Below are 24,929 nucleotides of genomic sequence, written 5' to 3'. Positions count from 1 at the left end.
TTCTCTGAGGGTTCCCGGAGTAGGCCAGAGGGAGCCCAGTGGTTCTCAGGCTGTAGTGGATGGCAGACCCGCCCGGAGGGCTTTTAGACCCCAGGCCCCGAGTGTCTGATTCAGCGGGGCGGGGTGCCGTGAGACTGCACTGCTGACGGCTTCCCGGGGCTCCTCCTGCGCCTGCTCTGGGGACCGGCCGCTCTCTGAGAAGCACTGGTAAAGCCGTTCTGAAGTGGTAAGGTCTCAGCCGTCATTCTATAATGGAGAGTTTAAATGCAGCTTTTTAAAATTTCCAATATCTGACTGCTCTCCCCACTCTTACTCCGTCTGTTACCTAATTCAGAGCAAGTGAATTAACATCAAACAGAAATGTGGGCAGATATTCTAAGTCGGCTGCAGATCTTTTGAACTGATTTTTTCATGTTTGGAGACTCAGTCAGTGCCATCATTTTCATAGTTGAAGGGCTGTAGAACATCCTGCACAGTATTTCATAGAAATTTTATTTGATCTTGCAAGACCTGTGATAATGTGGAATTTCCCTCTAAAAGTAAATAGAGATATAATATCATTATAAAAGCATTCATATGTATAAAGATGTCTCTTTGTGTACTATTTTCAAAAGCAATCTCTATAAAGGTGTTTAAAGAAAAGCGTCTATTAGTGTAACTACATATTCTGTGACCAGTCTTTTTTTTTTTTTTTTAAAACATTACTTTTTTTTTTTTTTTTAAAGATTTTACTTATTTATTTTTCCCCCAAAGCCCCAGTACATAGTTGTCTGTCATAGCTGCACATCCTTCTAGTTGCTGTATGTGGGACGCAGCCTCAGCATGGCTGGAGGAGTGGTGCCTCGGTGCGCACCCGGGATCCGAACCCGGGCCGCCGGCAGCGGAGCGCATGCACTTAACCGCTAAGCCACGGGGCCGGCCCCTGTGACCAGTCTTAACAGTCTTGCCAAAGGAAGCGGGAATTACCTATCGAGCATCTGCCCTGGGCTGCTCTCACTTGCCTTAGAAGAACAGGGAGCAAGCATGTTTATTTTATTTGCTACCTAGAACAGTGCCTGGCATGGCTAATAAATGTTCCTCAGAAGAATGAATGTGCCAAGAATTGTTAAACACATACATATAAAATAATTATTTGGTTTTTGTCCTCAAGGCACTTAAGCCTAGTTGGAGAGAGAACCCAGGACATTCTAAAGACAAAAGTAGATAGTGTTTACAGTACCTACTGACGGAGTCTAGTGGAGGGAGACAGCAGTGAGAGCTGGACCTTGGAGCATGAGTGAGTCTTGTATAGGTGAAAGGAGAGGGGTTATTTCTCCTCCATGCAAATTGTGGAATGTATCTTATGAGGCTCCTCATGATCTGGCCTCTGCCCACCGCTCCAGCTTCATCCTGCACTGTTCTGCACTGCTTAAAACCCCATGTTCCAACCCGGGGAGACACACACTGTCTCTTTGCATGAGCTGCTCCCTCTCCCTAAAAGGCCGCCCATGCCACCCGCCCCACCCCTTCTTTGTTAGCCTAACTTCCCTAAAGGAGGAATTTCCACATGCCACAAGGCTTTTCCAATTCTTTCCCCTAACACACAGGATGGCACCACATCTTCAGCCCTTCCCAGAGAGTCCAGGAACTCCGCAGAATGGAACTGGACCCTCTGACCTAGCTCCCTCAACCCTCCGTTGCATCTCAGCAAGACAGTCCCAAAGCCTTAGTACTTTCATCTTAGCTCTGTTTTTGATGTGACTGCAGCTCTTTTCAAGCCCCTCGTCCATTCTCTCCCCAGCACTAACACCATGAATGGATTTGCATCTCATTGTTGCATTACTTAGAAAAGTTTTCTTGGTTCTCATCTTCAGTCCATGAGGACTAGAACAATTTCCTCCTCCTTCCAGGTCAGTGGAGTGCTAGGTCTGCAATTAAATCTTATTTTAATAAATATAGATGACAGAATCTTCCATAAATACAGTGTTGGAAAAGACCAAAAACAAGACTGATTTTTTTTTTTTACAGATTCACATGAGTCCAGCTCTGTCCGTATCTCCATGCCTTGAAACCTGAACCCAGCCACTTTACATCTTTATTATGTGTTGTGTTTGGGGATACGGGTGGTGGCAGAGACAGGCTGTTTCCAGGAAGATTTTACTTTGCGGAGGGGCAGCATCCTGTATTTTGATTAGCTTTTATGCTTAGAAGCCACATGGGTTGACAGGAATATGAAATAATCAAATAGCAGTTTTCTTAGTATTTGCATATGTAACAGAATGTTAAAATAGGACTCTGTGTTTAGTCTCAGTTTTAGCAGAGGATTCAACCCAAGACAACACACGGCAGATAGCCCTGCACTCAAAGTGAGGTGTTAGAATACCTATTCAGGTAGTGAACGTCAGTTTTTTGACTCTTCTTATCCAGTATCCACCTTGAGGAAATAAAAGCACTGATGTTGACAGTGGAGTCCTGGAGACCAGCAAGATGCATCATCAAAACCAGAGGTTCTTGGTCTGAGTTAAAAAGACCCGGGTCCACTGTGTGTTTAGATCCATGGATGGCTTTAGAATTTAACCATCTGCTGGTTGTTTTAGAATCTCCCTTCATTTTGACTGTTTCTAAACCACATGATCTTGTAGGATTTCTTCCCCTTTGGGAACAACTTAATTTTTGGAAAATATATGATCAACTTGGGCTTCTTAAAGGGCTCCTGATTGTTTGAAGGTCAACCTTTTTTTTTTTTTTTTCCTTTTCCTTCCAGAGCTCACCAAAGAGGTCACCATAGCTCTGAGTTGTTTCTGCTTTGGTTGGTTCGCTGGTTGGTGAAGGGGGTTGGCCATAGAGGAGTGACTTTACAGCTTATACTGCATCTCTCCTCTGCCACCATGCATCAGTGTAAGGACAGGAAATAAGGGGGCAGGAAAAAAAGTCCCTGGCCTGGAAGCTAGAGGACCAGGGAGCCCCACATTCTAGTTCTGCAGCCTTCAGTGAATTGAATGTCTCAACCTTGGTAAAATACATTCATGTGTCACATAACGACGTTTCGGTCAACAACGGACCGCATATACAACAGTGGTCCCGTAAGATGACTACCATACAGCCTAGCTGTGTAGTAGGCTATACCATCTACATTTGTGCAAGTACACTCTATGATGCTCCCACAACCACGAAATCACCTAACGATGCATTTCTCAGAATGTATCCCTGTCGTTAAGCAACGCATGACTGTATAGCCATCACTTGAAGCCGTAGCCACCTCACAAATGTAAGATGGAATTGTGGTTAATAATCGATCATCAGACAGTGTGGTATAGAAAGTGCACAATGTTTTATTATTTTTATTGAGGCCAAATTCATATAATATGTACAAATTTTGAGCTTTAAAAATGACCCTAGGTTCACATCTCAGCTGTCCTCTTCCTGGGTAGGTCACTTCACCTCAGCTGAGACTCTGTTTTCTCCTATGTAAAATGGGGATGACAATAAGAATACCTATCTCACAAATACTTAGAAAATGTTTCTGTAGGTTTGCTGTACGAAATAAATGTGATAGCAGTGTCTGGCTTAGAGTAAGCATGCAGTGGGTGGTAGCTATGATTATCATTAGTAAGAATAAAATGCCACAATAAATGATTGACTTCAGTACCCTGTCCTCCAAAAAGGTGTCAGCCTCTTAAAACACGGGGTATGGCTCTTCAGTCTGAGTCTCTGTAGCGCTTTTTGCTCTTGGGCTCAGCAACTGGGATGCTTATGTCATCTTTCCTTGTGCTTGGGGCGATGGAGAGATGAACATTGAACGGCATCCAGCCCTGGTGCTGTTTTGGCCTCTTCTCCCGCTGGGTGGTACCATGGCAGCCTTGTGATCCATATGGCGTCCTCTGACGCTCTGCAGCTCTAGCAGGTGTTCAGAGACTGGAGACAGCATCGTGAAGTGTCACGTGCCCAAGGATTGTGCTGACTGCATGAAGCTGTGAACCCCAGAGAGCTACAAAAATAGCTTCCAGTGATTGATCTTTTTTAAAATTTTTTGGTTTTGTTTATGCCTTAATATTTTTCCCCCTTTAGACCAAGCACATGCTTTTAAAAAATTCTAATTGTATGTTTGCTTAATGGTGTATAATTATATATTGAGTAAATATGTAATTATGGAGTACTTTAAATTAATATTATTTACTTGATTGATTTAATGATTGGGGAGCTATTAGCCTATTGTGCTAAGAACAGTTTAGCTAACTTTTAGCTGAGACTCATTACAGATGTTGACGTTTAGTGTTTGTATGGGTGACACAGTTTCCATAAAGTTTAAAAATATTGCTGGGAAAACAAATTTACTACAGTTTTACATGGTTGCAATCTAAAATTGATTCACCTGTTCCTGTCTCAAGATACTGTACATGTAGACAAATCTATTCCAAAAAGAGATTGCCAAATGGGGTTCATCCCTTCCTTCTTTCACTCGTTCATTCACTCTGCAAGTGCCTGCTGAGCACCTGCTGTTTGGCACATGAAACTGAAGTCAAGTTACACAAGTGAATAATGGTCTCTCTTCGCATGGGGCTCAGTGTCTAGAGGGGGAGACAGACACAATCAGTTAATTCGAGTACAGCCTGACAGCTGGCAGTTCTGTGTTTGTGTTGTGCTGCTGAATTCTCACATCCATCGTGTAATGCCCATTTGCACTTTACACACAAGAGAATTCAGGTGTGGAGGGGTTAGTAATTTGCCTAAGGTTAGTCAAGTAGTAAGTGGTAAAGCCCAGGTGAAAACCTAACCTGTGGGCTTAACCATGTTGCTCTACTGGTAAAACCTGTAACAGATGAAAATGACAAGGGCATGGGTACAAAGGTCACTGAGTTGACTGAGCATCTCTGCCCGTGGGTGTTAGGACACTGTCAGAGACAAGAGTACGCTTGAACTTGGGTTTTGAAGCATGAATAGGAATCTACCAAGGGAAGAAAAAGCGTTGCAGACGGGAAGCAGCTTGTACAAATGTACATTTTGCAATTCTTCTGATGGCAAAATTTATCTTCCCAATTCTTCTTCTTTTTTTTTTAACCGACATATCATTTCCATTCCTTGAGAGCACATCAATGGGGAATCTATTTGAGGGTAAAGAATCGGCCAGAAATAGCCCTAAATCATGTTGGGTAAAAGGGCAAGCTGTTGTGAAGTTTAAATGGACAGAGGCCCAATCCGGGGTCACCCTGGATTGTTTGGGAGCTATGTCAAGCATTTCAACTACTGTGTTTAATAAACAACACCTGTCGTTCCCAAAGGTATAGGAAAATGAGTAACCTAGAAGGTCCCCTGCCACTATCCCCCAGTCACCTTGTAGAAACAAAGTTACAAATTAACCAAAAAGAATGGTCTTTCTTGGCAGCCCCAGAGAGAAAAACTGCCTGTTTGCTTTCGGATGTCAGCTCTACAGATTATCTGGTTACCAGAAAAGGGTGAACCAAACAGATTGGTCCTGCCTCCCTTTCCCCCCTGTTAAACATTAGGAATTTGAGACATCTGGGTTTTAGTGGTGGTGGTAGTGTTGCAGAGCTCTTTCTGATGGCACTGTCCTTGTAAAACCTGTTTTTTCCTCCAGAATTCCCTAGCTCAGTAAATCGCACCTGCCGTCCTTTTGTCCAGCCGTTCAAGCTGGCAACTCGGGCGTCATCCTTGACTCCTCGCCCATCTCTCTCTTAAGTACACCACTTCACACTCACACACTGCCACCATCTGATCAACCGCTGAGTCTTGTGCACAGGTATTCCACTTCTTTTCTGTTTCTTGAATTCCTCAAGTCTTTTGTACCCCGCTGTCACTCATGTAGCCTAAGCCACCATCATCTCTTACATAAGATTCCTCAGCAACCTCCTGACTGGTCTCCCTGACTTTAGTCTCATGTCAGCCACATCCATTCTCCATACTGGATCTTGGAGGTCTTTGGAAAATGCAGATCCGAGAGTCATTCTCTTTCTTAAATACTTCTCCTAGTTCCTAACAAGGCCTTGTATCATCTGACCCTTCAGTCCACACTCTCGCCATATAGTTTCATTCATTTTTTTCAAACATAGCTAGCTCTCTCTGACCTCGTGTGTTTGCATTGGCAGTTAACTGATGAAATAATAATAATAATAATAGCTAGCATTTATTGATCACTTTGTGTGTGTCAGATACTGAGCTAAGCCCTTGAAATACATTCTCACGTAGCACCCACAACCCTGTGAGGTAGGTAAGTGGGTATCGCTCACCGCATTTTATGAAGAAAGGCTCAAAGAGGTCACAAAGTTTGTCTAAGTCTAAGCTTCTTGTTATTGTTTATTAGCTGAATTAGTAAATATCTAATGGATTGAGGATCGTGCCTAGTATATTGAGGCAAATGATCATCCCAGCCAGTGTACTGGTATAGCACAGCGATTTATACTCAGAAGACCTGGCATGCAGTTCTGGTACTGACCAGCAGTGGGACTTTAGACGAGATAGCCTCTGAGAGTTGGTTTTCTTATCTGGAAAATGGGGATCGTATTAATTAATCCTTGTCTTACATGATTGTTGTACAGATCAGGGCCAATCAGAATCTAGGAACATAGTTGATGCTCTGTAATGTGGTAGATGAGCGTGTGTGTTAGAGGCTGCCCCATGTTGTTGTGGGTACCTTCACTAAAGAGAAGGAAATAAGAACCCTGAACGAGCCTGCCTTTGGCTCACTTGGCAGCACTTTTCGTGTTTTCGCTTTTATCAGTTGGAATAAAATTAGGGGTAGTGCAGGATTTATAATATAATCCTATAATTAAGCATCTAGTAGGCAGGTCAAAACATTTTATTCTAAATAGAAATTAAATTCAGTGTAACCTCACAGAATTTTTAAAAATTCAAATATGTAATTTAAGTTCTCTAGTTTAATTTAAAACATATTTCAAAATGTATTTTCATACCTTTACTGAAAGAGAATTTTTTTATTAAAAAATTACTGGATTAAACAACTCTTCTTTCTGTGTTTGGACCCTGTTCCCAGCTCTCCCTTTCTAGATTAAAGGAGATGTAGTTTCACTTCAGAAGTTGTTTGGTGTGATACATGCTCAAAGAGAGGAAGTTGCTGGGGGAATTCATTTTCTTTTGCTCGATTCCTTTAGGTCTCAGAATGCAGTTGGCCCATTAGGCAGGCCCCCAGTCTGCACAACCTCTTTGCTGTGTGTCGGAATATGTATAACTGGCTACTGCAGAATCCCAAAAACGTCTGCGTTGTCCACTGCTTGGTGAGTAAGCTTTTGTTGTGGCTGCTGTTGTCACGTTTGGTGGTTTGGTTTGGTTTGGTGGAAGATGAGTGGCCCTATACAGCTTGGTGAACAGGTAACATTTAAGTTGAATAAGCATTTAAGGCCCTACTTGGAAATTAGGTGATGTGAGGGATATTAAAATGAGAGAAGAACTTGTTATTCCTGCCTTAAATTAAAGCTGAGCACTAGTTTGAGAGACAGATACGTACACAACCCACATAACACAGGGCCTCTAGAATGTGCCAACTACTATATAGAGGTAGAAACGAGCTGTGGGTGCACAGGCAAAAATACCATTGAGTTTTGTGTGAATAAAATTCACATAAACACATTGGAATATTTTTTTTCTTACCTTTGTGTTTGAATAAAAATAAAATAAAATGACAGCTGTGTCCTTGTAAGTAGTCACATAGATTGACTATATTTTATAACAATTCCTGGTGGGACCAATGATTTTTCTGACTACTGACTGTGCGAGTCCCTTTCCCCAAACCTTCCTCCAGAGGCCTCTTACCTATCATTTAAAACTCAACTTTGGGTAAAATATTTCTGACTCTTTTTAGTATTTTCACAATATGGACATTCCCACCGTATATCTAAATGTCTTCGGTGGCATTTAATACGCGCATCATCATAATCTGGTAACCTGCCTGTTTTCCCACTAGACTATGAGCATCTTGCTGGCAAGAACTGTGCCTTCTTTACATTTGTACCTCAGGTATGAGAGATTTGAATTAGTGATTGACTACATGAACAAACGAACACACAAATGGAATCTGAGAATAAATACTAGAACTATCTATTGCTTCTATAAACTTCAGGGGTTTTTTTTTTTTTTTTTGCTATAATCTTACTTGATGATTTTCTCCCTCTTTCTTGAGAGCCAGTTGGCTAAAAGGGTAGAAAGTTGAAGAGCATTTTTTCTTCTTTCCACTTCACATCCCCAAACTCTTGGCAATAAAGGAAAAACACGTGTTGTTCGTAGGAGTTTAATGTGAGAGGCCAAATGGTTTTCCTTTCAGAGACACAACAGATTGTGCAACAGGACAGATTTCTTTTTGGAACTTTGCAGCCTTTGGGCACCTTGGTGATTTTTCTCTTTACTCAAGAACTTTCTAAAAGTTCAGTGAGCGTAAGTCTGACAGCTTTGTAAGGGAAGATGGCTCAAGAGAGACCAGAGGCTCCCAGTTCTAATGATACAATCATAAAGAATAAAAACCCAATGAAAAAGAAAAAAGAAGAGACAGACAAAGGATTATGAGTCCACAGGCCGCTTCTCCAGGCTCACTGAAGGACAGGCATGAGTTGGAAGTCTGCACCAAGTCTTTGGGAAATGGAATTGAAGTGGAGGGTAGGATCTTTTGTTTTTATCCTATATATACTGCTCTTTTATTAAAAATAATAAGCATATACTCTAAAAGATAAGCATTATCCTTTAATAATAATTAAAAAACACCTAATAAAACTTTAAAAGACCTGCATGGCAGATAAAAGGAGGAGACACATATCTCAGAGCTGTGAACCTGTTAAAAGTATCAGGAAGGCTACATGTAAAAAGAATCAAAACTGAGAAAAATGTCTTTTTTAAGAAAAAGCTGTCCTTGGAATAAGGACAGCAGCAAGTGCTTTAGACACGTGGTATAATCTTGACTCTTATTCTGTTTCCTTTATCAGGGGGAACAAATGTCAAGCTAGAGAGGGAGTAACAATGATAATTAAGACAAAGATGGTAGGTAGGGAGATAGTAAAAGGGCCTCACGGTACTTAAAAGTAATCCACTCTCTAGACGTAGATTATGTGACAGAATGCTGAAAGCAGCTGGAAAAGCAATTATGGATTTCTTATGTAATATGAGGAAAACAGGAAGAAGAGGTGCCAGGCAAGCAAGGAGAGGAGATTTTTCCCTAAAGACGGAGGAGGTTGATCCTGGAAAGTTACAGGGCTGGTGAGCCTGATGGCAATTTAGGGCAAAATTCTTTTTTTTTTTTGTGCGGGGGAAGATTCGCCCTAAGCTAACATCTGTTGCCAATCTTCCTCCTTTTTTTCTTCCTTTTCCCCCTCAGAGCCCCGGTACGTAGTTGTGTATAGTTATAAGTTCTTCTCATTCTTCTTTGTGAGCCACCACAGCATGGCTACTGACAGATGGGAGGTGTGGTTCCGCAACCAGGAACCAAACCCAGGCTACCGAAGAGGAGTGCGCCAAACTTTAACCACTAGGCCATTAGAGCTGGATCTAAGGCAAAATTCTAATATAAATTTTTGCACAGATGATTTTAAACTATTAGAAAAAAGGAGTCCACATTGGTTCATTATGAACACACATATTAAACCAACTGAACTTTTGCAACAGGACTAATAGATTAATAGTAGAGATAGTTTATTGGATTCCTGCAAGATATTTCCTAGTTTCTTATAATCTAGATGGAGAAATTTGGGCTAGATTGTTATAAATTTAGTCAAATTGTGGCTGAATATCTGCTTCCAAAGGTAGGTGATTAATGGATCAGCCTCCTCCCAGGAGCAGGAGCATGTGGTTGCCTTTATAATTAACAACTTTGATGAAGATGTGGAGATCCAGCTTATCAGTTTTCTCAGATTGGGAGGGTCGAATAAGGAATCTGGATTTTAAAAGGTTTTGCAGGTTGGTCATTTAACAGAAACTAACAATGTGAAATTAAACACAGGATAAAAGTAAAGTCCTGCATTCTGGTTCTAAAAGGTTAAATATGTTTGTCCTTTAGCTTAATACACCATCTGAAAAAGAACTAGGGGTTTTAGTGGATAGAAAGATCAATAAGAGTCTATGGTGCAACTCAGCCTGCATTTAAACTAGTGTAGCCTGGGGTTGTGTTAATAAAAGCATAGTGCCCAGACTGAGGATGATGATATTTCCTCTCTAGTTTGGTCAGAACACATCTCAAATCTTGCATTTCACATCTGCACAGCACATTGAAGGTTCTTGCTTTAAAACTGGAGTCTGTTCAGGAAGTACACCGAAGGATGATATCTCTTAAAATGGAACATCAGAGGAAGAATTGAAGGGATTGTGTATTAGGCAGGGTTCTCTAGAGAAACAGAACCAATAGGAGATACAGAGATATATAGACTATACAGAGAGATATACATATATAAGAGGAGATTTATTATAGGGATTGGCTCGCGCGGTTATGGAGGCCCAGAAGTTGCACAGTCTGCCCTCTGCAGGCTGGAGAAGCAGGAAAGCTGGTGGTATAATTTAGTCCGTGTCTGAAGGCCTGAGAACCAAGGGGGGCCGCAGGCATAAGTCCAGGAGTCTGGAGGCCCGAAAACCGGGAGCTCTGATTTCCCAGGGCAGGAGACGATGGAGGGCCCAGCTGAAGAAGAGAGAGAGAGAGAGAATTCACCCTTCCTTCTCTTTTTGTTCTACTTAGACCCTCAACAGATTGGATGACGCCCGCCCACTTTGATGAGGGCGGATCTCTGTGCTCAGTTTACTGATTCAAATGCTGATCTCTTCCAGAAACACCCTCACAGACACAGCAGAAATAATGTCTTACCAGCTCTCTGGGCATCCCTTAGTCCAGTCAAGCTGACACATAAGATTAACTTCACAGATTGGATGTGTTTTTAACTTGGAAAATAGCAGGGTTGATGGAAAGGGAGGGTATTTCGGAAGAGTAATGGGCTGTCCCAGGGAGAAAGGAGTTGGTTTCCGCTGTCCTGACGGAAGGAAGAATGAGGATCATCGAGTATATTCAGTATGAGGAAGAGGCTTGTGAGCTGGGCTGGGCTACTTCAAGTAGCAGTAAGCTCCCTGTCACTGAAAGTGTTCTAGAAGCGGCTGGCTGACCATCTGTCAGGAAGGTTATTGCATGTGTTCCTCCACTGAATGTGGTTGAATCGGGTGAAGCTTCTTCAGTTTATATGAATCAGGAACATACCTTGAGTAAAATATATACATAGCGTATTCCCAAATGCAGTATTTGCCTAATCTGTGAACTCTGCCTCCAGCCTAAAACAAGAGACCTCACTATTAGTTCTGATCCTACAAGTCCAAAGCTACTTTGAAGATTAGATTATCTTTCAGTAAATACATACAAATCAAATCTATATTGCTGGGTTTCTTAGGTTAGTAGAGAGTCAATTTTATCTTAAGAATAAGTCTTTCCTTGCTGCTTTGTGAATTAAATAGCTGGGGCAGATTTTAGTTTTCAAGTGAACAATTTTGAATTGACAGGCACCCCCAGCTAAGAAGATTTCTCTCCTCTCCGTCTCCCCCGTCTCTTTTAATTGCAAATACAGCCATTCTCAGGGATGAGTGGCTCTTTGGTCTGTGTTCGTGACAAGTTTATACGTTTTCTTTGGTAGGATGGACGGGCAGCATCGTCAATTCTGGTTGGTGCTATGTTCATTTTCTGTAATCTCTACTCTACTCCTGGCCCAGCTGTTCGATTGCTATATGCAAAGCGTCCAGGAATTGGACTTTCGCCATCCCACAGGAGGTAAAGTAAGCTAGATGCAGGGTAGGCGCAGACAGGGTCTAATTGCTATCATGTACTTAAAAAAAAAACATTTTTAGGTAATTGACTTATTATCTTCTCTTTAGTCACAGTTTCTTCCTTTCTCTTATTTAAATTGCATCTCTTTACTTTTTTTTGATTAAAAGTGCTTCTGAAGATAAATTCTGAAATTTTTCCAAAGCCAGCCTTTAGCTGATAAATTTAATCTGCTAGGTCAAATAGGAATAGATGTTCAAATACTGAGCTAGTATAAAGCTTTTTCATAAGGTTTTTCATTTAATAAATACCCCTTTATCAGTTCTTTGGGGGAAGTACAGCAGTGTCACTAGTTATAAGCTTTCCTAAGTTGTTGGCTGCATTCTCTTTTGCTAGTTAATGTTTAAAAAATTAACACAGTAAATTTTTACTGTTAAGTGAATAATTTACGAGAACACACTTCATAGCAAAGATTGACTGCTTGTTTCTTCTGGGGTGGTGGGCACCAACAGAATGTCAATCTTCTGTTTTAGATACCTGGGCTATATGTGTGACCTCCTAGCGGACAAACCCTACCGCCCTCACTTCAAGCCTCTCACGATTAAGTCGATCACTGTCAGCCCAGTTCCTTTTTTTAACAAACAGAGAAATGGATGTCGCCCTTACTGTGATGTACTGATTGGAGAAACCAAAATATACACAACCTGTGCAGATTTTGAACGAATGAAGTAAGTCATGATACTTTTCTTCATTTCTTGTGAACTGCCTAAGTCTTGTGTAAGTTGGATCGTATTCCTGTGAGGACTACATCATTGTGAAATGGCTGATATAAAAAAAAAAGGTTCAACATAGGCGGTAACCATAGAAAAACACAACGAAATTAAGGGATGCCATCGTTCCTTTTCAAATGGTGATACAAGCTAAGGGACTAATGTGAGCTATAATGAGGGTTAAGACAGTGGTGTGGGACAGAGGACCTGAACATTCAAGAAGGAGATGACCTTGATGAGATCTGGTGAGGATAATGGAAGGATCAGGGATGAATGAGATTTCTAGGTGAGCAACTAGGTAGATGGTGAATGTAATGAAAGAAGTTATAGAATCTATCATACAGAGCAGGTGCCAGTGGGAGGTGGTAGGGGGTGTGCAGAGAAGGGAGTGGATGGTTAACATCAAATGCAATTAGTTTGGAATAGATTGAATTTGAGGATTGGTATCCAAGACCCTCACAGAGCATTGCATTGCTGTTTCTATACTGATCTTGGTTGGACTTTTTGTACCTCTATCTCTGCTTTCACTATTAATTGAAAGTTAGGGAGAGGCAAATACATCAGGGCTAGATGTATTTGAGGAAAATGAGATCTGCAAGGTAGGGATGGGCAGTTGGTTTATCTGGTAATGCGGATGGGATAGAGAGAGAGGGGTTTAGGATTGACAGGACTAGTGCCATTCCATGACAGAACCAGTTTGCACCCAGTTGGTACTGGCTTTGCTCCTGACTTTGCTTAAGACAGGAAATTGTTCCTGGGTCCAGGCCTGGGCAAACAGATCCCTTGGTCAGAGCCACAGAGGACTGTACCTGTGTTACTATACCAAATTGAACTCTCTTTTGATGTATGTTTTTGTCTCTGTTTAAAGAGAATACCGTGTCCAAGATGGAAAAATCTTCATTCCCTTGAGCATCACTATGCAAGGAGATGTGGTAGTTTCCATGTATCACTTGAGATCAACCATCGGGAGCCGGCTACAGGCGAAGGTATGGTTTCAGCAAGAATCATGACATAAACTCATCTGATCCTTTAACAGGAGTATTTCAGAGTCTTCTCTACATCACTTTCGGCTTGAGTGACTTGTGGGTTTAGAATTAGAAAGAGCCTGTGAAGATTACTGATGCTTATCTCCCTCATTTTACAGGGGAGGAAACTGAGACTCAGAAAGGGTGTGACTTGCCCCCATGATTTTGCCCAAAGATGGCAGCCCTAGAACTTCTAGCAAACCTTGTTCTTTAGAGGCTTGTGCCTTTTTTGTAGTGTTCCATTTGGATTAGTGTGAGAGGGGATATTTCTGGTAAGGATGTGGGATTAAGTAATTTTTTTTCACTTTCTTTATTGTGATAAAATTTACCCTTTTAAAGTGTACAGTGCAGTTGTTTTTAGTATTTTCAAAAAGTTGTGCAGCACCACTAATTCCAGAACATTTTCATCACCCTCAAAAGAAACCTCATATCTATTAACAGCCACTGCCCATTCCCCCTCCTCTGTCCTCTAGGCAACCACTAATCTACTTTTTGTCTCTATGGATTTGCTTATTTTGGACAATTCATATAAATGGAATCATACAATATGTGGTCTTTTGTGACTGGCTTCTTTCACTTAGCATAATGTTTTGAGGTTCATCCATGTTGTAGCATGGATCAGCACTTCTTTATATGGTCAAGTAATATTTCATTGTATGGCTATACCAGCTTTTATTAATCTCTTCATCAGTTGACAGACATTTGGGGATATTAGTAATAATGCTATAAGTAATTATATTTTAATTTATCAAATATTTGCTAAGTGCATGCTCTGTGCCAGTCATTGCCTCGGGGTTTAGGATTGACAAGAATAAGACTGGGTCCCTGCCTTTAAGGGGCTCAGCCTGGCAGGGGAAATTCACGTATGTACAAATCTCCATGACCACAGTAGAGGTAGAATGAGATGCTATAATGGGAGTGGTTTGCTTTATCCAGCGGGGCCCAGAAGGGGTACAGAGAGGATGTGGCCTTTCAAGGTAGGCCTGAAGGCTGACTTCCTCAGGTTGGATCAGGAGCGTCCTGGGTAGAAGGAATGGAATGAGTCCAAGTGTGGCAGTGTGCAAGAACACCGGACATTAGCAGGTGAGGAATCGGCCTGCCAAGGCAGAGTTCATGGAGAGGAGAGGCTAGAAATGAAGCTGGGCCAGTTCCAAGTGGGGAGGTCGGTTCATATGCATAGTAAACAAAGATTCCGACGTAGAAACAGTTGAAGGTGTATGGCTCCCCAGAATAGAGTCTTTGATCCAATTCCCTTGTCACTGATTGATGTAATGTGCTTCTCTTATGTATTTTTAGGTGACCAACACTCAAATATTCCAGCTTCAGTTTCATACTGGATTCATACCACTGGACACAACAGTTTTAAAGTTCACCAAGTGAGTGCTGCTTGGGCTGAGAACGCTTTTGATCCCAGCAGCTGTGAAATGCTGGGGTCAGTGCCCGAAGCTCCTAGTGCTGTGCGCCGGCATCCCCCAGTCTGTGCTGCATGACTTTGAGTGTAGCCTAGCAACACATAGGCCAGTTGCCCTTTACAGCTTTCAGCTGTAAACAAATGAGCACAAATGGATCAGACTTCAAATAGAAAGGTCTAAAATTCCATGTGAGAGAACAAGAGGGAACAGAGTATCAATACCATGATCCTTTGCATCTGTGTATTCCTTTGTGTTTTTCAATGAGAAAGGCGGTTTAATCAGCAGTGTGATATGAGCAATGACCCAAGAGAATGGATGCCAGGCCATAGCCCTGAAGCAGGTCCTCGGGGGGCCCCCTGCACCAGACATTAACAGTTGGTTGATGTATTCTAGTGTGGTCTAGGAAACTCGTGGAGGGTAGTGAAGCTGGGGTGATAGGGGGAGTTGCTGGGGCCAGACATTCGAGAGCTCGGGGTGGCGGCTGTGGGCCTATTTCACTATTTCAGCAACTGATTTGGCCATGCCCGTGCTCACTGGCTGGATGTACCAGCCCTGCTTTCTAGAATGCTTTCACATGCAATAGTATCCAAATTCTCTGAGTAGGCACTGTTCTCCACTTTTCTCTAGATGAGGAAGCAGAGGCTCAGAAAAGTACAGTAAGTTGTCTGGTTAATGGTTGGTTTTTCCCTGGAAATGAGTCTTGGAGTTAAGCTAAGAGTTAACCCACAATGGTTTCTGTGCTGAACATCATACTGGGTCCATTGTTTTCACTGGTCTTATTCTTTTAAATCCCTATTCAGGCCTGAGTTGGATGCATGTGATGTACCAGAAAAATACCCTCAGCTCTTTCAGGTGACTCTGGATGTGGAACTGCAGCCCCACGACAAGGTGATGGACTTAACCCCACCGTGGGAGCATTACTGCACAAAAGACATCAATCCCAGCATCCTCTTCTCCTCTCACCAGGAGCATCAGGATACTCTGGTCTTGGGAGGTAGGAGTCGCCTGGTGGTTTTGTTTTCGGGACGAAGCCTCTGTGTTGTTTATCACATGGGCTCATTTCCTGCGGTTCATGGTTGTTGCATGGCCTTTTGTCTTGCAGGACAGGCTCCAATAGATATCCCGCCAGACAACCCCAGGCATTTTGGGCAAGGTGGCTTCTTTTCCTCTCTCTGTTGGCAAGGTACTTCCAAGCATTTCCTTCAGTTACGTGGTTCTTCTATGAAGATGACCAATCCTGGAAGCAGCCTAAAGGAAAGCAGCACTTAGACATCGCTCAGAGTCTGCTTCATTTCACACTCTCCCCTCTCATTCCTTTTCAAATCAGGCAGCTTCCCTGCTGTCCACTCCATAGATGCTCTAGACATGATACTGTCTGGGATCTCCATTTACACTGCTGACACACAAAGAAATTAACAAAGGACTCTGTCTCCTGCCTTCAACTAAATATTCTAAGAATCTAAAGTCTGGCATTTCCCTCAGGGGCTCTAACCACTAGCGGGGCAGAGCTGAGCTTCCCCTGGTACAGGGGAAGCAAACACTGTGCCCATGTGTCTCTGCTACTTGCTTTAACAGCCATGGCAGAAGTCGGGGTCGATCACAGTGTCCTTTTCTGCTGAACCTGGAGGTGTTTTCAGAATCTTTTCCCACATAACCCTTCAGCCTGCTCCCATCAGTAGACTGGCATTGGCATTCTAAGCAGTACCCGTTTGCCTTCCTTGTTTGAGTTTGCTGAGGTTAACCACAGGTTCAGTGTAGAATTGAATAGTAAAGACTTTCCATTGAAGAGGGTAGGAAACTGGTGACGGTCTACTTAAAATTCTCTTGATTGACCTTCCTCTGCTGTGGGAGCACAAGACAGTATTCCCATTGCTTACACAGACTTTTCTGTGTTTGGTGAAAAACTTGTTCATAACTCCTTTGAATTGAAAGGCTTACTTTCAGAATCTTCTACTGAGAAATTGGACCAATAACATAAGAAAATGGGAGAGCCCAGGAAATCTGGATAGCAGGGAGATTTCCCAGGGTCCTCTTGTGCCCCAGACTGTCATCTTCCTCACGTGAGGGCTTTTCATAAACTTCGCTGTTAACCTCTCCATGCTGTTTTAGCAAGTAACTTAGAAATCGTTCCTGTTAGGCTCTGAAGTAGGTTTTAGCACAAACGCACAGTCTCTTCTTTGAACCTCACAGAGCCGAATATGTTTAGGAATGCAGAATTTGGATTTTAGGAAGGTGAGATGGTGCGTAAAACTGCATATTACCCAGCATCCCCAGGGGCATCTCAGACTATGACTCGTAATCAAACAGATCAATATTTCTGCAGTAAAACATGTATATAATAGCCCTGAGTGAGATAAATGAAGACTATAAATACTTTCCCATCAGTTCTGGTCAGATTTTTCTGCCAACTGAGTTTGCACCAAACTTAGGGAAATCATTCCCTTTTCATAGCTTTTTGTATTTCAGAATTGGGGATAAGGGATGTGGATCTGTTCTTGACTTGGAATGTGAATCTATCTGATATTAAATAACAAAGTTCTGTAGGAGGATGTGTCTCAAGGGGAAGGTCACTACCAGCCTCTCCATTCCTTCCCCAGAAGACACCTTTCCTGCTGCCCATCTTATGCTGAAAGTATCTCCTTTAGGTTGGTGTAAGGACCATCCATGGCACAGCCATTCCCTCTGTTCACTTGTTGTGGGGGTGGGGTTCACTTCTGCTCCAGACTGTGGGAGAAAGGCCTTGCTTTTGGCTACAGGCCACATGGAGAAGTAAAAGGCAGTGAGAGAATCGGCAAAGGACTTGGAGATTTTTTTTCAAAGCTCCTAGCATAGTACTTGGAAAATGATAATAACAAAAATAATAATAATAATAAAAAACGCTGAAGTACTACTTAACTATAGATCTGAGCACTTTCTATATACCACCTCATGTAATTTTCACAGCCATGATGTGAGTTAGGTACTATTTATTGCCCCCATGTTGCTGAGGAGGAAACCAAGACACAGAGATGTGCAGTAACTTTCTCAGTGTCACAGAGCTGGTAAGCGGTGGAGCTGGAATTCAAACCCAGGCTGTCTGACTTGCGAGTTCTTGCTCTTCACCTCTGTGCTGTACTGCCTCTCAGATGCCCAACAGGTGGTGATGGAATCTAATGGGAAATACATCAAGTTTTCCATTGGTAACGGTCTGAAAGCACTGTTTGCTCAGGGTTCCTTCTCTCTTTCTAGAGTGATATACATATATTCTAACAAAGACCAATAAAGCTATGGCCAGTAACTAACTGTTGATTGGCATACTGGCCTTTCCTAGATCAGAAATCGGAGAAATCCTTCTGCGAGGAGGACCACGCTGCCCTAGTGAATCAGGAAAGTGAGCAATCAGACGATGAACTTCTGACCCTTTCTAGTCCACATGGCAATGCCAATGGTGACAAACATCACGGAGCCAAGAAGCCCAGCACAAAGCCACAGGAGCCAGCTGCCCCTCCGCCCCCCGAGGACGTGGACCTTCTGGGCCTAGAAGGGTCTGCAGTGAGTAAGAGTTTCTCTCCGCCGGCGGCTCCTCCCACCAATTCTGAGCTGCTGAGTGACCTGTTTGGGGGTGGAGGTGCGGCCGGCCCTGCCCAGGCTGGACAGTCGGGGGTGGAAGACGTGTTTCACCCGAGTGGACCTGCATCCACCCAGTCAACACCGCGCCGGTCTGCCGCCTCTGCCTCCGCGTCTCCAACTCTCAGAGTGGGAGAAGGTAATGTTTTCCATGTTGCACTGTACCTCTCAGTTTTGAATTATAACCATCCGGCCAAGCAGGTAGAATCGAACTTTCCTGATAAGCTAGACTTTTCTGGTGTCCTTAAAAGTCCCTTAGAGAGGTCTCTATCTCCATTTAAGTGGAGAACACAGCAGAAATATTGTCCGTTTTGGTGGGACGGTCTAAGAGTGAATATTTGAGCTCCTCACTCTTATTTTCTTTTCAGGGCTTCAGTCTCTGAGCTGCTTTAGTTACATCTGCTTGGAGACGTAGACTGATGGATTATTATTAATAATAACAGCTAATATTTATGGGGTACTTAACATTTGCCAAGCATGGAATTTAACTAAACATGGATTCAGTTCTTATAAAAACCCAGTAAAGAGGTGCTATTATTATCCCTGTTTTATAGTTGAGGAAACAGAGGCTTGGAGTGAAATTAGTAGCATATGTTTATACAGCTAGTAATTGATGGGGCCGGGGTCCAGAACTAGCCCACTTGACTGCAGAGCTTCCCCTCAGTTTTCCTGTAATGTCTTCCTGGAATTGTAGTTTTCTGAATACACTTCGGCCGTGCAGAGAAGTGCTTGTTACTTCAAGATCTGGTTAAGGGACTTAAGCCAGCTGCACAGCTGCTGGAGCAGAGCAGTTGGTGCCAGGGAAGGAGTTTGAGCCCCATGTGACTCAGTTAGCTTAACTCTGCTCATTGCTACAGACTCACCTGGTCGTCCACAATTTTTTGACATTTGCAAGACAGTGTAGGTGGGTAAGCAGAGGTCTGTTATAGCTTCTGAAGAAACAGCTGCCCCTTGTTACTGTCACCGTTAACCAAGATGGCATCACATTAGGAAGAGTAAAGAGACATGTCTCGACTCTCCAGGCCTGTGGTAACCTGTAGGAACTTTCTTTTCTAAGCTCATCCTTCACTTCTCAGAAGGCTCTGGCTGGTCTTGATTTAGTTGAGCTGGAGGCATTCTTTTGTAAGAGTGAGTCTCGGAATCACTGGATGTTGGTGCTGAGGCTCAAGCTCCTACATTAGTTATTGATGGAGTCAGGGTGTGAGCCCAGGTGCCCTGAATCCCAGGCTATTTCCTCTGTACTTCACTTCCTTCCATCCAGTTCTTACTCACCAAAGTGAATAAAAGCTGAGTAGGGAACAGTATCCCCAAGATCCAAGATAGCATCGTACTCGGTCACATCTTGAGACTGTGCACCCTGTGTGACTTTCGAGGATGTAATTCATCAGAGTCCCATGCAGATAGTTGTGTTCCAGTGTCAGAGCTGGAAGGGACCTGTGAGACATTAGTTAAATCTGTGCCTCAGGTTGTAGACAATGAAATGGAGGCCTAGATATATTGAAGGACTTGTCCAAGGATACACAGCTGATTAGTGGCAAACCCAGATCTAGAACTCGAGTATTCTGTCCCCCAAGAGGAAGCAGAAAGAACACAGAGTCCAGAGTTAAAGGCTTGGATTTGAATGCTGGAACAGACACTTAACTATCTGTGTAGCCTTGTTAAAAAACCTTCACCTTCTTAGTTGTAAAATGGGATAAAGTTACTAACCTGTCAGCATTGTTGTAAAGACTAGATTTTGAGCTCCTGTCTTCTGGTGTTGGGAAGTTCACTTTTAGCTATTGGAGAATGCCTCTAATTTAACATAAATTGATATTACAAGTGTACCAAAAAGATTTTAGCATCCTCCACTAGTTGGCTTCAGACTTAGAATTGGAGGGATAAGCCTGGTGTCCTCTTCTAGTTACTCTGTAGATGTTGGTATTCTCACTTTATAGGAGGGATAAAGTTTTGTGAATATTGGACGGGGTAAGGGATACATACTATGTAGCAGAGTGCCTGACAAATAGTTGATACCATTGCTCCTACACAAGACTAATCTGCCCAGCGGGTATTAGGAGAGCATTATGTCACTGAAGCTGAACACATATTAAACCACATATTCTGCCTGGGTTTGGAGAGTTGGATTTATTCATTAGCTTGTTTGATTCTACTTGTCTATTCCTAGAATAGGTCAATCTCACTCCAGGAAGCAATCAGCACCTTAGCTTGGTACTTACAGATTAGGAAGGAGCTAAAGGGAGTTTTGTTCCTTGCCCAATAATGAGAAATTAAAGGCCCATTATACACATGCAGCTCTGCGTTCATTTCACGCCTCTGAGGAATGTGAGATGCCTTTGGGAGATTCCTGGAGTTTGGAGTCAGAAAGACTTGAGCATGAATTCCAGCCCTATTATTTACTTGATATTGGGCGAGAAACTTGGCTTTCTGAACCTCAGTTTTATTGTCAGTAGAAAGAAAATAATACCACTTCTGTGTGACAGGGAAATGTTGAGGATCAGCTGAGGTATTCTTTATGAAAGGCAATGTAAACCCTAAGAAATGATACAATAGTAGTGTTGTTGCATTGATGCTGGACACCTCAGCTGCCCACTTCGTTCTAGTCTTCTTAGTTCATTCACAAACCTTTCCTCACTTCATGAAATCTGCGACTAGTTTCTAGCAGGTTGTTGAGAGGCAGTTTTGGAAACGACATTTGAGTTCCATAGGACATAAGATATGAAGAGAGTTCAGTTTTTGTCACACTCATTTTCTTCTCTTTTTAACTTTCAAGTGAGCTAGAGACTACTAACAACACAAAACAAAACTAAATAAAACCGGTCAGTGAGGTTTTCTACTGTTTGCCTTAAAAGCTGAGCCCCCTGCCTGGTATTTGTCCACTAATTCATTCAGCATGAACACAGTTCATTCACAGAGCACCTCCTCTGGTCCAGGCATGGTTTGCCACTCCTTGATTCTTCTGTGTTGGCCTTGTCTTCTCAGCTAGTCTGTAAACTTGACTTATTTCATGTTTTTAAGATGCCCAGTGACCCAAGGGGCCCTATTGTGGTGTTTATGGTTCATCCAACAGATAAATCCAGACTCCTCCTTTGTCCACAAAGAAGGAATTACTTATGTGTGGTCGGAAAACCTTAGGATCCATTGTTAGCCCTGGAGGAAGTTTTAAGGATAGGACGGGCCTGTGGAGCAGCCCAGGAGGCAGGCATTGTCCCCATTTTTCATGTATTTGGCCTAGGGCCTGGCAATAGTGGCAATTCTTCAATATTTATTGAATAAATGAACTCATGGGACAAAAAAACACATTTTTCCTATTCTTTTCTAGGTGCCACGTTTGACCCATTTGGAGCACCTTCTAAGCCATCAGGTCAAGATTTGCTGGGTTCTTTTCTGAACACGTCCAGTGCTTCCAGTGATCCCTTTCTTCAGCCTACGAGAAGTCCCTCACCTACAGTGCATGGTAGGGAAGTATTTTACATTGTGTTCAGTGGAACATAGTTTTCCACAAGAGAGCAGTGGGTGCTCAGATATAAAAGCATCCTATAGGTGTTTTTTGGGGAAAAAAGCTACATAATGCATCTCTCTTTTGGAAATTAACAATTCACATTAACATATTAAAAGCTCTGGGATGTCTTACAGTAAGGAAGCCTGCTTAACTTTGTTTTATTCAGCTTTCCTAAAACTTACTTGATGTGGAATTCTTTTTTGCATTAGAGCTACATGCACAGAATTATAAGGCACCATTGATTGTAGGATGTATCTTTATTTTATGTGCTGATAAGAAATAAAAAAAAGGCTGCCACTTTTAATTTATTGGAAGATGCATCCTCATTGGAGAAATCTTTGATATATGGAAAAAAATGAGTCTTAGATTAATAATGTGTGATATAAGCATTCCACAAAATTAGTATTCCACAAAACAAAATTTAGAATATAATGCCCTGATGTATTAGATCTATTTTGCCTAATATGAAGCCACTAGTGGCTGTTGAGCACTTGAAATGTGGCTAGTCTGATTTAAAATGAGCTCTAAGTATTTCAAAACTTAGTACAAAAGAAGAATATAAAGTATCTCATTAATATTTTTATATTGATTCTTAAGACAATATTTTGAATATATTGGATTAAATAAAATACATTAAAATTAATTTCACCAGTACCTTTTTACCTTTTTTAATATGACTCCTAGAAAATTTTATTTTTTTATTTTTATTTTTTTCGTTTTTTCATTTTTTGTGTGTGTTTGTGAGGAAGATCAGCTCTGAGCTAACATCTGTGCCAATCCTCCTCTTTTTGCTGAGGAAGACTGGCCCTGGGCTAACATCTGTGCCCATCTTCCTTCACTTTATATGGGACACCGCCACAGCGTGGCCCGACAAGCGGTACCTCGGTGCGTGCCCGGGATCTGAACCCGGGCCGCCAGCACTGGAGCGTGCGCACTTAACTGCTATGCCATAGGGCCGGCACCTAGAAAATTTTAAATTATATATATGGCTCACATTATATTTCTATGTTACAGGCTTAGGTTGTGTGGAAAGAAAGTAATAACATCAATTTGCAAGTGCAAAAGGCTATCATTTAGGTAATATTGATTAAAACAGGAGCTCTTCGGGGAAGGACAAATGGCCTTGAGCTAGTGAATTGTAGCTCATTCCTGATGTTGAAGGCTCTTGAACATTATTAGCCTCAATCCAGAGGGCCACATATTGTCAAATGCACCCTCAGCTTGCCCGGAGAACATAATCTCATCATCAGCTTGACTTTATGGAAGCCACGCAAATGCAAAAGGAAGATGAGTTGTGTAACACTGGTCAAACCGTAATGACTAAAAATGAGAAATCAGTCCAGGAACAACCCTTATGGGTCATTTCCAACTGATCTAAAATCTCAAACTGTTTGAAGTGGGTCCACAGGACAACATACAAGAAAATCACCTCTCACGCTTGAGTAGTGCCGACGTAAGAGAATCTCCTGATTGGAAGTTGGTTACCCTGGGAGGAAAGATGCAAGGAGATAGGTTAAACCAGTTATTTTTGCTCACTTATTTAAAATGTCACTCATGTCATTGCTCTGCTCAAAATGGCTCCCTATTTGACTTAGCATGTTAGCCAGAGTCCTCGAAAGGGCCTCCCTAGGCCCTGTACCTCAGTGCCTGTGACCTCATTTCCTATCCTCTCCCTCCTGCTCTCTCCATTCCCACCATACTGGCCTCTGTGCTGTTACGCTGGCTGTGCCCGCCTCCCCAGACATGGGCATGGCTAACTCCTTCACCTCCTTTGAATCTTTCTCAAATGTCACCTCTCAGTGGAGTCTCACCATGGGGACTCCTCTTTCCAAGTCACAACTCGGCCCCCTGCCCTTACTCTACATTTTCCTGTCCACTATACTTACCAACTTCCAGTATACTGAATCATTCACTTACCTGTTTATTTTTTGTTGTCTGTCTCTCCCCACTGGAACACGAGTTCCACAAAGGCAGGGGTCTTTGTTTTGTTCATTAATGGTTCCCAAGTGCCTAAAAGACTTACTGGTACACAGTAGGTGCCGTCTATCTATTTTTTCTGTCTAATATGTAAATGTAAAATGAATTACCTCATTTTTTCCTATCTAAGTCTTTTTGATACGTAGTGATAGCATTTATAAGGTCACACATTTTCCTGACTTTAATACTGTGAATTTAATATTTGGGTGAGTGCTACCTTTTATGTCACATGGGTATAGATGTTCATGCTTCAGCATGGCAGTTCTCAGTCTGGTTCTCTGCTTCCTGTGAGCTGGTTAGAATATGTTGTTTATCACCCAGTTTAGGCCAGCTAGCACTCCTCTGTTTTGTGGCCACACTTCTTATTTTGGCCTGTGTCATGCCAGTGAGGGAAAGGATTTTTCACGATCCTTGCTGGGAAAGCAACGATCATTCCACTGTTAGTGAGTCAGTGGCACCATCTTCATATAGGATAACATGGGTGAGATGCAGATGTTAGATTGGGGGTCAGATTGCCCACCTCCAAATCCTTGGGGCACTTCTCCAGATTTCCACAAGGCACCACCAATCTCTTCTGAAAATCAAGAAATACTGCCTTTGAGTTCAACAAATATTTATCGAACATATACTCTGAAGAAAATAATTACTTGGAACCTGGTGTTGGAAGAACAAGTAAACAAATAACCATAATAAAAGACAAAATAGAGATTAAAATATTAGGTAATTACTTTTTCATTTGTGTATTCCTCTATCTCCAACGGATTCTAAGTTTCTTGAGGATAGGCAATGTGTCTTTTACCTTTCCTTTGCCTGGTGTGGCGCCTTGCACAGGGTAGGTGGTCATGAGGGTTTGTGGTTTTGATCAGTAATAAGGTTGAAGCTCTAACACCTGGTTCTACATCTCAGTTGGATGTA

At 42.3% G+C, this 24,929-nt stretch overlaps 1 protein-coding gene across 3 annotated transcripts in view; it reads left to right on the top strand.

Annotated features, from left to right (window-relative positions):
• Positions 1 to 24,929, top strand: part of DNAJC6 (DnaJ heat shock protein family (Hsp40) member C6) — a 131,755-nt gene that overhangs the window by 93,050 nt on the left and 13,776 nt on the right. For all 3 annotated transcript variants that reach the window (XM_087449358.1, XM_087449365.1, XM_087449372.1), the window contains exons 5-13: positions 7,107 to 7,229; positions 11,598 to 11,731; positions 12,259 to 12,453; positions 13,364 to 13,481; positions 14,817 to 14,896; positions 15,733 to 15,926; positions 16,035 to 16,115; positions 18,243 to 18,677; positions 21,858 to 21,992. In XM_087449358.1, the coding sequence (XP_087305484.1) occupies positions 7,107 to 7,229; positions 11,598 to 11,731; positions 12,259 to 12,453; positions 13,364 to 13,481; positions 14,817 to 14,896; positions 15,733 to 15,926; positions 16,035 to 16,115; positions 18,243 to 18,677; positions 21,858 to 21,992 (1,495 nt within the window). The remainder of the gene's footprint in view (positions 1 to 7,106; positions 7,230 to 11,597; positions 11,732 to 12,258; positions 12,454 to 13,363; positions 13,482 to 14,816; positions 14,897 to 15,732; positions 15,927 to 16,034; positions 16,116 to 18,242; positions 18,678 to 21,857; positions 21,993 to 24,929) is intronic.

Source organism: Ceratotherium simum, chromosome 2, assembly GCF_057802395.1.
Source record: "Ceratotherium simum simum isolate JZ-2026a chromosome 2, ASM5780239v1, whole genome shotgun sequence".
Lineage (NCBI taxonomy): Eukaryota > Metazoa > Chordata > Mammalia > Perissodactyla > Rhinocerotidae > Ceratotherium > Ceratotherium simum.
Note: the sequence above shows the minus strand (reverse complement) of the source record. Positions and strands in the feature narration are given on the sequence as shown.